Raw genomic sequence first — 13,723 nt, forward strand, 5'->3', positions numbered from 1 at the left:
CAAATTAAGATTATTGAAAAATAGAAGTTCTCCCATTCAAACTTGTACCAAGTAAATGAATTGTGTGCCTTTAAACTTAATAAAGAGATTCATGTATTTTGCATAAAAATTACAAAATTAAATCATGTGTTTAAAATTATAGTAGCTATTTTAATAATTCAAAATTTTGCTTATTTAAGAATGGATTGATAATATGTTTTATGATTTTAATTTAGAATATCACAAAAGATGTAGGAAAGTATGATGTGGTAAACATTTTGACTTAAATTTTATCTATATCCTCCTTAAAAAGGTTAATTAATTAATTAAATATAATAGTGATGGTTTGCATAAAACAAAGAATATTGTTAGACTTTGCATGTTGTGCTAAAAAGAAATAGAAGGAAAAATATGCAGGGACAAATATTGATTAGAAGAACATTACTTTTCTACACTACTCAAACATATGAAGTAAAATACAACATCAAAAGTATTATAAACTACAAAACGAAAATGGAACAAGAGAAAAGGAGAATTACTAGAAAAATGAACATGATTGTGACCACAAAACTAATTCTTGCTTGATAAATACCAATTCTAACATAAACATCCATATATATATATATATATATATAGAGAAGGTGAGATTAAATAAAAAGATTTAAAAACCATATTATACATTCATTTTATAACTACATATATTAAAGATAATATGTAAAAGTAATATTAATTAATTGGAGAGCAAACAAAATAGAATTACCTAAAAACCACAAATTTAGAGAATCAATTTGTAAAATCAACGCCAATTAATTGGAGAGCAAACAAAAGATAATAATACCATATTTATATTGTTTAATTAAAAGCATTAAAAAAAAAAATCACAATTGTCATCTAGCTTTTTATTGAGACTTCTAGTATTGGTATAAGATATATCTATGATTAAACCATTCACAAAGTTACTTTATACCAGGGCTTTCTCTTTAGGCTAATGGTATATATATATATATATATATATATATCTATATTTATATATATAATCATTATGATTGATTATTTAGTTTTCTGAATGACTACATTTTTTTTTTCTTTTCCCTGATATTCTTAATTAATTAGAATCTAGATGATGAGATTCTCATTCTCAAATTCAGATGGATGCTAATCATGAATTGATTCTTAATCATGTGCAATTTCATGTGTTGATCTGTGACCATGACTGTCCATGACTACTAAAGGAAAAACAAATTGCCATATATCATTGCAACTGAAATTACTTTCCCATATGCAAATGCTAAATTGACCATATTTAATATATATATATATATATATATATATAGTCATTTTTTTTTTTTTATATACACGCGTCTTTCTTTTTTATATATGATTCAATTACTATATATTTGATATTTTGCAAATTGTTGTATGTCCAACCACCATTTGTTTTATATTGTAGCTTATTGCATTTTTATAATCTACACAAGTATGGAGAGAAGAAGAGAAGAGAAGAATACATGTAGTCAAAGGAATCAAACAATCTGACTTTGCTAAATAATAATTAATTGTGTTGCGGTTGCCAAATCAAACATAATTGGTTACAGCTTCTCCCATCTACCTGGATAGGAAGAAGATGAAATTCAAACATTCATATCCTAATTCACAATGTCAACGTACAAATTATAAGAAAAGAAAATAATAAATATACATATAATAAAATAATTATTGGGCAGAGCTGGCAGGGGCAGAGGTAGAGGTAGAGGTAAGCGGGTAGCCAATGCCGTGCCTTGTGGTAGGGAAAACTACAAACAACAAGCTGGAAAGAAGACCGATTCCAACCGGAAGAATGTTGAGAACCTCCTGAGTCTCATGGCGAGGCATGGGATAGAAGCAGCCCACGATGTTGCGGTCCCTCAGAGCCACGGCGACGAAGACGAGCACGCTCAGAACAGCATGAACCCAATCCATAAACCTCACCTTGAACTTGGTGAGATCGGGGAGTCCAGAAGCAGCAGGATCAGGGGAGTCAAAGAGCCAGAGGCCTCTGGAGGTGGCAAAGCCGTAGTAGACTCGGCCATCGGAGGCCTTCACGCTGTCGGTGAAGGATGCCAGGAAGCAGGAGAGGGCCAGGAGGATGAGAAGAATGGAGGTCATAAGGCGGGTGGCGGAGTCGCAGACTCCATTGGAGGTGAAGGTTGGGGTCAGGAGTTGAAACGCCAGCAGGGTTCCTGTTGGGAGGAGGTTGGCTAAGTTGGCTGTGCTGTTTAAGGTCTGAGAGATGGCACGCTGCGAAATACTAGGTACTGCAGATGAGGATGATGATGAAACTAATATTTTTGAGGAGGTTGTATCTGAATCTGATTCTGATGCCTCTGCTGCTGCAGCTGCAGCTGCGTTTATGGATGCTACCTTGGTGGGTCTAAGAGCCATATATATATATATGTATATGAATATATGATAATGAATTAGGATTTAGGACAAGGAGGATATATCAATTGAAATAATATTGATGAATTAATGCGTTGCTAATGCTTTCGCTGGGGGGGCTGGAATTCGGTTTTTATTATAAAAGAAAAGAGAAAGAGAATTAATTCAAAGGAGCTACTGCTGGGAATCGGTACACACACACATACATATATATATATATATATATATGCAAATTGTAACTTATTGTCAAAGGTATTAGTTTGGTTGGGTTTCCACGGGGTTTCCGGTTGGGTCAAGTAATTGTTTGACACCTTCAAATTTCAACATTCGCGTGTGGAACTTCTTATAATTGTAATAAATTTGACATTATTGTTTTTATTATTTGTTGCGATTAATTTTAATACCCAATTCCCAACCTTTATTTTGTGTTTTGTGTGTCCCATTTCCATTCCATCAACCAAACTTCTGTCTCCACCTCTTCTCTGCCATACATACATATATAATATATTATTATCATTATTATCCTCACGTGGCTTTCACTTTCTTAATTTTAATCTTTTAATTGGCATTTTAGCTTTCTTCTTATAGGATTACGTTACTTTAAATTAGATTAGTTATTCTTTTATATATATATATATATATTTTTTTTTTTTTTCTTTGCCTGAAAAGATTAGATTAGCTACCTATATCATACTGATTACAGCTTGTGTATTCACACCAAAAATAAAAAATAAAAAATAAAAAAAATTTAGAGCTTGTATGCATCTTCTCTAATCTCTCGGCTTACCTACTTAATCGTCACGTCGTCTGGGTAGGCTCATCATCATTCATCAATCATGTTCTCATGCACGCTACTTCTATTGTCGTTCCTTAATTCTATAAATTTTTCCATGTTAAAAATACCACCCAAAAAAAAAAGAAAAAAAAAAAAAAAGAAGCGGGTTGGGTTGGGTAATATTCGGATCGGATTCGGATCCATAGAGAGTAAGGAAGAGTACACTTTGGTTTAGTAGTAGTGACTATGGCGGGAACCAAATGGGGGCCCAATAAAGCGTGGTTAATAAAAAGTATTAGTGGCGGGTCTCTCTGCGTGTCAGCACGAGAGCTTCTCTTGCAGCTTCTTCCTTCCTTTCTCCTCAAGCCCTAATCCCCAAACTGCTCCAGTCAAGTAAAATTATTCTCACATTTTGAATTTGGTAAATTCACCTCTCTTTAATTCTCTTTATTCTACTGTTCGTTCGTATGCGACCAAAAAAAAAAAAAATTTGTTTGCAATAAATATAAAAATTGTCTGAAGCAGCTTTTGTTGTTGTTAAAGCAGTAGTAGATATAGATAGATGAAGCGCAAACGTGCAGGCAAGAGAACCATGCCCAGAAGAAAGCGCAATAGCATTGCCGTAATTAGTGAAAAGGAAGAAGCTTTCGTCGATTTTGTCACTCGAAATGCCCAACCACAACCACAACCACAACCACAGCCACAGCCACAGCCACAGCCACAATCACAAATTGTTCAAATCCAACAAAACAACGCGGCTTTCCATCAATTTCACGGATGTCACGACGACCTTGATGAAGTGGAAGAGGAAAATGACCCTGAAGGAGAAGACCGTTATTCAAATTCTGCCTCCTTTTCCAATGACAGCTTAGTTGATAGAACAATTCAGAAACTGGTTGGTGATTATGGTCAACAACACAAGCTCCTCCAGGTAGACTCTTTGAACAAAGCTGGGGATTTTCACCTCACATCACAGCCAGCCTCTGCTTCTTCTTCTTTGAATAAGCAAGAGTTGAGCGCTGCCTTGGCGGTATGATGACAAAATATCTCCTACTTGTAATGGGCTTCTGTTATAACTTCTCTGTTGTGTTCTGTTGTTCATTTTTAGGCTAAGGGATTTAGATTAACAGGCAAGAGTTTGTTTTGTTGTCTAAACTAGAGCAAAGAAAAAGCATTTTCAAATTGCTCTGTAAACGATGATTATTTTTCTTTATTTTCCTCTTAGGTGATTAAGAGAATTATGAAAATGGATGCGGCTATACCTTTCAATGTTCCCGTGGATCCCGTTGCATTAAGATTACCTGTAAGTCTAAATTTACATAATGTAACTTTGGATACTTGTATTTAGTTGCTTTCACATCACTTTTTTTTTTTTTTTTTTTTTTTTGAAATACGATTATATTTTCCTTTATTCCCTTATTTCCTGGAATCAGGATTACTTTGATGTCGTAGATACGCCAATGGATTTTGGAACAATATGCAAACATCTTGAAAATGGTACTAAGTACATGAATTCAGAGGATGTATTAAAGGATGTGCAATGCATTTGGAAGAATTGTTACAAGTATTATGATAAGGGTAACTATATTTTGAACCTTATGAAGCGGGTGGAGGAAAATTTCATGAAGTATTGGACAGCAGCTGGTTTGTTCACTGAAGAACGAGGGACAACTCATGGTGAGGATTTTATAGTATGCCTTTTCTTCATTAATTCACTTATTTGTCTTCAATTTGGAGTAAGTCAAAAAAAGGGAGAGAGGGGGGGAAGTATATATATAGAAGTATATATATAGAAGTATATATATATATATATATATATATGTATATTCTTGTGGTTATAATTTTATTTAAGTCAAAAATAAAATAAACTAAAATAAATACTCATGGTTATAATCTAATGATTCTACAGTATTTGTTAATTTTGTTATTATTTTTTCTCTTTTAGGGAAAATGAATTGCTTTGTCTGTGTTTTCTTGTATCGTGTCAACACCTAAAATTTATCCTAGAGCATTTAAAATGGAAGGATGTGTCATTTTCTTGCAGAGTTAACATTCATTGTCTAGGACCTCTCATATAGATTCTTGGCCTTGCCTTCTATTCTAGGTGTTTAGTACTTTCATTTTTGTATATTGTGATGCATAATGGACATAAAAAGGAGTTAGTTTGTCTAATTGATATAGAATGGTGGGGTGGGAAAGAAAGAAAAGAAGGCAAATTACCAGTCCATGGTATTGAATTTACTTATGCATGCACAGTTGATGCAGCATGCCCTATGTTCTACAACTTATTCTGGTTTTGTTCCTTATGTGTTTCATTTTAGATTTGATAGCCCCAGTTGCCAACAAAAGGAAGGCCCGAGGACCCACCCGTAATCTTAAACTAGCAGCAATACCACAAGGGGAGAAATTTGATATTGCATGGAGGAACCGGAGACCAGTAGGTGCAAACTCCCAGATGTTTAAAACAGCATGTACAATCCTGGTTAGGCAAACTCGGGAAATACCCCTGCAGGTCAAGGGCTGGCTGGAAATACCATTTGATATTAAAAAGAAGCTATTTGAACATATCTTGGTGCGTAAAATGAATCTTATGAAAGAAAAGTTTACAGCCAGACTATAATTTTCCTTAAGTTTTCTTGCATGAATGTTTGTCTCATAGTGTATACTCATATTTGTTTCTCAGGAGCGCTTCAAGGTTGAAGATCAGATGAAATTTGTCTTAGGCCAGATCCATAGATCCTACAATAATTATCGTCATTACCTTAAGCACTGGTGCTATGATACATGTAAGACAATTGAGGAGGCGCGGGCAAATATACCGCCAAATGTCAACAAGGATGATTGGGAGTATCTTGTAAATTTATGGAGTACACCTTCATACCAGGTACCAGGAAGCAATGCATACTTGTGTATGTATATTTATGTATTGTATTTAAAAACCTAAGATCAAGGGACAAACAAGCTTATGTTTTCCCTATATTCTTTTGATTGTCTACATATATTTTCCATAATTAAAAACCTTATACATTCTTGGTCTTGGCTCTTAAATGAAGGAAAAAAGCAAGAGAAACAAGGAGAATAGTGCCAAAAGTACCATTGTCACCAGATGTGGCTCCAAGAGTTTTCAGCAGCGAGAGGAGGAGGAAGTATGAGATGAGCTATTCATTAATCTTCTAATTGTAATATCTGTTGAATTATTTTTGTATAATTACCTGTCTCATCCTTACTTCATTGTTTGCCGTGTAGAGGGAGAAGATTGGACTTGAGGCTGGCCATACATTTGCGTGGAAGATCACCTCTTTGGGTTCTGATGAACAGGCTGCAAATCAAATTTCACAGGAGGGACGGGTATAAATTCTCAAAAGCGAAATGGAAATGCATGCAGCCCTTAATGATAACTCAGATAACATGAATGCTAATTTTTGTATAATTGAGTTGTTAGTCAAACTTTACTCTTAAGGTTGCTCTTTTTTTTTTTTTTTTTTTTTTTTTTTTTTTTTTTTTTCCTGAAAACAGTCACAGCTCAAAAATCTTGCCGCTCAAGTGTCCGAGGGGGCCTCACAGATGTCTGAACCTGAGAGTTTTGGCCCTCGGAATCCTAGGCAAGAACATCATTATGTAAATGGTGCCACCCAGAGAAATTTATGGGGCTCCTCTTCATCTACTGTTCGTGAACTCAAGAAGCAACTTTTGCAGTCAGAACAGCAACATAAGGAGTCTGAACAGAATGATGCTGCTGATGTACAGTTCTTAAAAGAGCGAGTGAGTCAGATCGAGGCACATGACCATAGGGAAGGTACCATGCCTAGAAAGTTACAAGGCTCTTTTTCATCTACTCTTCACAAACTCAAGCAGCAGCTTTTGGAGTTGGAACGTCAACATGAGGACTCCGAACAGCATGATGCAGCTGAGGTACAATTCTTGAAAGAACAATTTAGTCTGGTCGAGGCACATGATAATGGGGATGGAACAATGTCTAAAAAGTCACAGGGCTCATCTTCAGATACTGTTCACCAACTCAAGAAGCGGCTTTTGGAATTAGAACGTCATCGTAAGGACTCTGAACATCGTAATGCAGCTGAATTACAGTTCTTAAAAGAACAAGTGAGTCTGGTCGAGGCACATGACTATAGGGATGGTACAATCTCTAAAAAGTCACGTGGCTCTGCATCATCTACGGTTCACCAACTCAAGAAGCAGCTTTTGGAATGGGAATGTCAGTGTAAGGAATCTGAGCAGTATAATGCAGCTGAGTTACAGACCTTGAAAAAACGAGCAAGTCAGGTTGATGAACATGACCGTGGGAATGGTGCCATCCCTAAAAGGTTACGGGGCGCTTCTTCATCTATTGGTGACAAACTCGAGAAGCAGCTTTTGGAATGGGAACGTCAGCGGAAGGAATCTGAGCAGTATAATAATGCAGCTGAGTTACAGTCCTTGAAAGAACGAGCGAGTCAGGTTGATGAACATGGCTGTGGGAATGGTGCCATCCCTAAAAAGTTACGGGGCTCTTCTTCATCTACTGTTAATGAACTGAAGAAGCAACTTCTGGAATCAGAACACCGACGTGAGGAGTCTGATCAGCGTAATGCAGCCGAGGTACAGTGCTTGAAAGAACAAGTGAATCGTGTTGAGGGTTTGTTGTCTGACCAAATGAATCGGTTTGAAGGTTTGATCACCCAGATGATGAGTCAGATGTCCTCCATACCTGCTCAGACTGAAAGCCATACTGTGGATCCACCCTCCAGTGGTGGCGGTAAGCATCTTTACGAACTTTATTAAAAAACTAGCAGTTAGGTGTTTTGACAATAATGTTTGGTTTCTCAGTTACTATGAGCATTTTGTTGGATTTCTTGTACTGTTTGAAGACTGATTTGTGCTGTTTGCGTGATGAAAATGCTTTTTTTTTGAAGAAAATGTTTTTGTGATGAAAATGTTTCAAACTTGTAAAGTTTCGAGGTGTTTGTGTGATGGCATTTCAAGTGTACTATTAGTGGTGGTGGTCGTTGCGTGTGTTTTGTGTGGCTGTTTGAACTGATAGATTGTCATGCTCGTAGACTATTGTTAGGTTGAATTATTATTATAATTCTTTATTTACTCCGTTTTTGGTTTTGCAGGGCGAAGACGTGGAAGACGCCAAAGAAGATAACTTACAAAAATGAACAGCGTTTTTCTGTTTTGATCGGAACTGGTACTGGGACTGGATCCTCATATTTTCATTTATTAGTATTTGCTGGCAAGTGGGAACGGTTCAAATTGTATGTTGGGCTGTTTATATGGAGAACATGAATATGATTTATCAACTGATACTCATTTTATAAAATGTTCTCTTAAAACTTTCAGATATCAAGTGCAGGTAATGCCAAAATTAAGATGAGTACGTCATATACATATAATATGTATATATAGATTGTTTTAACACCAACCAAAAAAAAAAAAAAAACAAAAACAAATAAATTAGATTAAAACACGTGAAATTCTATTTCACTATTATGCAATTACGCAGAGCTCTTACAAACTGAGAAAATAACAATTAAATCCTAAAATATATGATAAAATGCAATATATCACACCTGAAGAAAAGGGCAAAAATTTATTTATGATCTGCCCATTATAGATTAGAGCTAGCTACCAAGCTATCTATGATCTTATTACTAAATGTCGTTTTCTAAAATATAATATTCTATATATTTTTAGCCAAAAAAGTAGTAGTAAGTATGCCTAGTAATATGAAACCTACAAACAGAAAGCATCAAGTATGAACACACATGCATTGCTTTTTTCATAGGATGAACTTATGAGGACTGGGCCATTGTGGAATACTCGTGGGCTCAGCCGGCCCTAAGATATCATAAAGCGCACGTGCTCTCCAAGCTCTCTTTTGGGGGGATCAACATTCATCCGCCACGTATTATTACTTTATAAATTCGAATTTAATTTATTATTAATTTAATAAATTAATAAATTGAATTAATAATAAATAAATAAATAAATACGTCTGAATTTATCTCTTAAAAAATTATTAAAAAAAAAAACAGTTTTGGTTTTTGTTGGGTGTTTAATTCTAGGTTTCTTTCTATTCTACATGTTCGGGCGTTTGGCGGAAATATTACAATTTTCGCGGAATAATTTTTTCGACTTTATCAATGAAATTAATTCTCCATCTTCCGCCTGAAAAGTAAAAAAGTAAAAAGTTCGATTTCAAATTTTTTTTTTTTTATTGTTTATTTTTCGTTTTTTTGGCTAATAATTAGACTGGAAGAACTTCCGGTTCGTAATTTGTGTGTGTCCTTGGGAAGGTTGAAGGTCTGTACAACGAGCCTAGCGATTTGAAACGAAAAGAATGTTGGGGATGAGCTTTTGAATCAAAATTCAAACAAGTTGGGGGATTACTTGAAGAAGAAGAAGAAGAAGAAGAAGAAGAAAGATGAAGCGCAAACGTGGGCATAAGAAAGGGAAGGCCAAGGGGAGCTCTGTCTCAGGTGGTGTTAGTCTAAAAATGGAGAGCGATTCGTGTTTGGATAACGACAATAATAATAATAATAATGAATCTGGAATGGAGGTTGACACCCCTTCTTCCACGGGTACTGCTACTGATCGCGCTCCTTATAACGTTGCCAATATTAATCCCGACGGCTCCATTGATAGAGATAGAGATAGAACAGGCTTGGAGAAGCCAGTTGGGCGTGTTAAAGTCAAGCTTCGAACTCCGAAAACCACCGTTGGCTCTCAGCTCACTTCTTCCGATGCACCCACACATAGCGATACTGATAAGAGTAGCCCCCATTTGCAAATGGGTTCCGAAAGACACACTGCGGTTGCTGAAAAAATGGAAGATAGTGCCAATTCGTTACCTCAATTTAAAGTGTATACATCTGGGAATTTATCCAAGAAAGCTGGGAGCATAAAGATTAAATCTTCCAAGGTTTCTGGGTCAACTGCTAACCAAACAAAGGGCGACAGTCCTCGCCACACAGAACCAAAGTTGCCTCATCAGGATCCTCGATTTGATAAGCAAGAATTAGATACTTGCTTGATGGTATTTTTGAACTTTTTATATGCTTCTTTCTTTCTTTATTTTGTTGAATTTTAATTTCACGGTACTTATTTTTTGTTTCCATTGATTGCTTCAAACTACAGGTGATAAAGAAGGTAATGAAAATGGATGCTGCTGAACCCTTTAATGTCCCTGTGAATCCCGTTGCTCTGGGAATACCTGTAAGTCTCGTTTCCCAACATGCTTTTTCATTCGTACTTCTTTCCCAACATGTTATTTGACTTATATGCTTAAGATTGCTTCACACTCTGCGATGTTTTACTATTGCACTTATACTGATGGTCAAGGCAAACCCGGATCAAGTTTTAGTTCTAATGTATAAACTCAAAGTAATATAACCTCTTCAATTATAACTGTTCCCCCCAACTTTAGTATCCTACCGTAATGCATTACCAACTGGTTCTTATTCAGCTCTGTCTGCCATACTTCCCTATGTCTCCTATTAGCCTTATATATAATATATATATATATATATATATATATATATTCTATGGTTCCTTACCTACTAAATTTTAACTTGTGTATACACTTCACACAACATGTTGCTGGGTAAATATGTCCTACAACATATTGCGCGATGTGTATCCTCAAGTTGAAAAACTTGCGGATGTTTGCTCCATAAAAAGCCTATATATATATATATATATATATACCTTGCAGATATGATCAACCTTCTTTCAGTCTTTCATTGTTTTGTAGTTGTCAATTAAATTTATATATTGCTGAAGGGTGGTTTTTCCTGCTTGATGTGTGTCGCTTTTGTCACAGACACAGTGTATAAAAGCACAAATGGATGGTTGTATTTGTTTTCTACCATCCCAACCTTAACCCATTTTAAAGCTAAAAATTTAGACAAAGTTTTGGTTCTTTATATGGCCCAAGTTTTTTGTTATGCTTACATTTATTTATTTATTTTGGAGTGGATGGTTTTTGGTTGTGTGGAACAGGATTATTTTGATGTGATAGATACACCAATGGATTTTGGGACAATATGTAGCAATCTTGAAAAGGGTGTTAAGTATGCAAATTCTGAGGATGTTTTCAAAGATGTACAATACATTTGGGATAATTGTTACAAGTATAACAACAAGGGTGACTACATCTTGGACCTTATGAGGAGGGTAAAGAAGAATTTTACAAAGTATTGGACAGCAGCTGGTTTGTATAGTGGACAACCAAGAGGAGCTAATGGTGAGTATTTGATGTTTATGTCTCTTTCTCCAGGCGATGCATTTTAGATGCCCTCTGCATATTTTTCAGGTTTCAATGTTTCATACTTCCATCATGAGAGGAATATTTATCAGGTTGTACTCACAGTGTGACTGGAAAATGTGTTTCTTGCAAGTTCATAGTGAGAAATATTATGGTGAATATTAATTACTTGTATGGAGAACAATATATTCATTATATCAATGGATATGTAACCACACATATTGTGTGCATATCATGTCATATAGAAATATGGTGGGGCTGTTGGGTATCCACGTTCTGCTGGTCTAAATTGGTAGTATGACGACTTCATATGGAATGCCTTCAATTGTTGGTTTGGAGATCATAGCCTTCATGATTATGACATCAATCTTAGCATTGTTAATCTCCCTCATGTCAGGTGTTGATAACATTCAGGAGAATGCTGGAGTATCCAGTAAGGGAAAAGTATACATAAAAGGTGGTCAGTCAAAGAAGATGGCACGAAAAGGTCATGGGTATGTATGCATTTTCCTTGCGGCCATTACTTACGTGGTCTTGGAAGTTCAATTTCATGGTATATGGATCCATTCAAACTTGTGAGATGCTTTTGGTACAACAGTCATGTAGCCTGTAGAGTTTTGCACTTGTTTTAGGTTTTAGCTGTATGATATGCTTTAAGAGGATGTAAATGTCATGCATTTTTCTTTTGAGAATTATATATAAGTGTTATTTTTAAGATTATTCTACTACTATAGTTTTTCTCCATGCAGGCAATACAGAATTTGAATTTGGAAGTTGCACTACCTGATACTTGTAGAATTAGGAACTCTTTTTTTCATTTTATTTTATTTTATTTTTGCAGAAGGCGCCATAAATTCGATTGTTTGTGTGCTATCTGTGTTCTAAAGCGGCGTAGAAGAGAGCGTGAGGAAAATGATCGAATTGCTAAAAGCCAAACTGGAGCTGATGATAACAAACTTGGTCGGGATTTGAAGCAAGAGGTACACTCAGATAATTGGCCAAGGACTAAATTCAACTATTGATTATCAAATAAGGAATTTGCTTTCTCTTTTTTATCTTAGTTCCCATTATTGTACCATGGAAGTCACTGCTTCTTGTTTTAATAAACATCAATCTCTCTCTGTCTCTTTCTCTTTCTTAAAGGAATCTTCACTCGTGGAGAGTCCTTCTGGTGATAATTCTTCATCAAATATGGATGAATCTTCAGTAGACCCAAATGAAGATGCTGAAGTGGAACAAAAAGGAGAAGTGAAAAAGGAGGAATCTGAGCAGCATTATGGCTCTTTGGCAGAGAAGGAAGAGGAGGAAGAAGAGGAGGATGAGGAAGAAGGGGAAGAGGGGGATGAAGAGGAAGATAATGAAATAGAGATGAAAAATGAAGACAACAATGAAAGACTAGAGCAGCAAGAAAAATCAAGGGAGGAGCCTAATTGTCAATCTCAGTTAACAATGGCAGATAAGATAGCTGGAATCCAAACTGATACTCACAAAAATGATACATTACTTGGGCATGAGGAAGGAAGTGTAGCAGATCAAAGAAAGAAGCATAAGGTATTTCCTTTTCTTAAGTTTTCTTCGCAGCAGCTGTATCACATTACAATTTATCCCATTTTTTGGCTTTGAAATATTTTCTTAAAAAGTACCTTGTCTGTGGTGAACCAGTTTAAATTAAGGAAATGAAGACTTATTGGGATACGTGCTTTGTTGCAGGAATGGCGAGAAAGGCATGAGAAAGTTAAATCAGAGAAGTTGCATTTTGAAAATCCTATGCTTTTAGATTTATGTGGAATTCTATTCCCCGATAAGTGCAAGTCTAAGTCCATATGGAGTGGGCCCCATTCATTGGTTCGGAATCAGAGTACAACTCGTGCTAGTTCTGTTCATGCAGCCATTAATGTGCTTATGAAGTAGCTCCTGACTGATGCAAGGTAATGCATATCCAGTTTAGAGATTGAACACAAGGGATGTGGGCTAGCTTAATAATTGCCAGTCTAAAACTTATTGCGGAGGTATGTAGGTGAATTAGATGCTTACCCAATAATTTGTACTTTTGCAAAGTCTTTTATCTTTTTAACTTTAGATATATGCTATCATGATATTTTATATAATATTCATTTTGTAGCCAGATTTTTTCATTCCAGTGGTAACCTATTTATTTCTTATTGGGAATTTGATTTTCCTTTGCCAAAATATATATTCTGGTTTTTAGTAAAGTTAACAAACAAACCACAACCAGAGAAAAAGACTCAGTTGCCTTGGAAGTGTCACCACATGGACAATGT

At 35.6% G+C, this 13,723-nt stretch overlaps 3 protein-coding genes across 9 annotated transcripts; 2 read left to right on the plus strand and 1 right to left on the minus strand.

Moving 5' to 3' along the window:
• Window positions 1–1,493: 1,493 nt before the first annotated feature.
• Window positions 1,494–2,608, minus strand: LOC107412552 (protein DMP3-like). Its single transcript, XM_016020343.4, has one exon. The coding sequence runs from the start codon at window positions 2,398–2,400 to the stop codon at window positions 1,693–1,695; it is 708 nt and encodes a 235-aa protein (XP_015875829.1). The 5' UTR covers window positions 2,401–2,608; the 3' UTR covers window positions 1,494–1,692.
• Window positions 2,609–3,377: 769 nt separating this feature from the next.
• On the plus strand, window positions 3,378–8,516 carry LOC107412577 (uncharacterized). Of its 5 annotated transcripts, none has more exons than XM_016020374.4 (10): window positions 3,378–3,593; window positions 3,716–4,202; window positions 4,398–4,475; window positions 4,606–4,849; window positions 5,494–5,744; window positions 5,856–6,056; window positions 6,226–6,318; window positions 6,419–6,520; window positions 6,689–7,928; window positions 8,290–8,516. In XM_016020374.4, exons 2-10 carry the CDS (start codon window positions 3,735–3,737, stop codon window positions 8,319–8,321), a joined length of 2,709 nt encoding a protein of 902 aa, XP_015875860.3. In that variant the 5' UTR covers window positions 3,378–3,593; window positions 3,716–3,734; the 3' UTR covers window positions 8,322–8,516. The 5 variants fall into 5 exon arrangements, with proteins under 5 accessions (XP_015875860.3, XP_048324515.2, XP_060668070.1 ...); XM_048468558.2 differs by having other exon boundaries at window positions 3,719–4,202; XM_060812087.1 differs by lacking the exon at window positions 3,378–3,593 and having other exon boundaries at window positions 3,643–4,202.
• A 685-nt stretch (window positions 8,517–9,201) lies between these two features.
• Window positions 9,202–13,576, plus strand: LOC107412569 (bromodomain-containing factor 2). 3 transcript variants are annotated; one of them, XM_060811997.1, is made up of 8 exons: window positions 9,208–9,358; window positions 9,472–10,211; window positions 10,313–10,390; window positions 11,177–11,420; window positions 11,815–11,935; window positions 12,283–12,421; window positions 12,585–12,992; window positions 13,152–13,576. In XM_060811997.1, the coding sequence occupies exons 2-8, from the start codon at window positions 9,600–9,602 to the stop codon at window positions 13,350–13,352; spliced, it is 1,803 nt and encodes a 600-aa protein (XP_060667980.1). In that variant the 5' UTR covers window positions 9,208–9,358; window positions 9,472–9,599; the 3' UTR covers window positions 13,353–13,576. The 3 variants fall into 3 exon arrangements, with proteins under 3 accessions (XP_048324517.2, XP_015875850.3, XP_060667980.1); XM_048468560.2 differs by having other exon boundaries at window positions 9,202–10,211; XM_016020364.4 differs by having other exon boundaries at window positions 9,203–10,211; window positions 11,839–11,935.
• The last annotated feature ends 147 nt before the right edge of the window (window positions 13,577–13,723 follow it).

Source organism: Ziziphus jujuba, chromosome 10 (genome assembly GCF_031755915.1).
Source record: "Ziziphus jujuba cultivar Dongzao chromosome 10, ASM3175591v1".
Lineage (NCBI taxonomy): Eukaryota > Viridiplantae > Streptophyta > Magnoliopsida > Rosales > Rhamnaceae > Ziziphus > Ziziphus jujuba.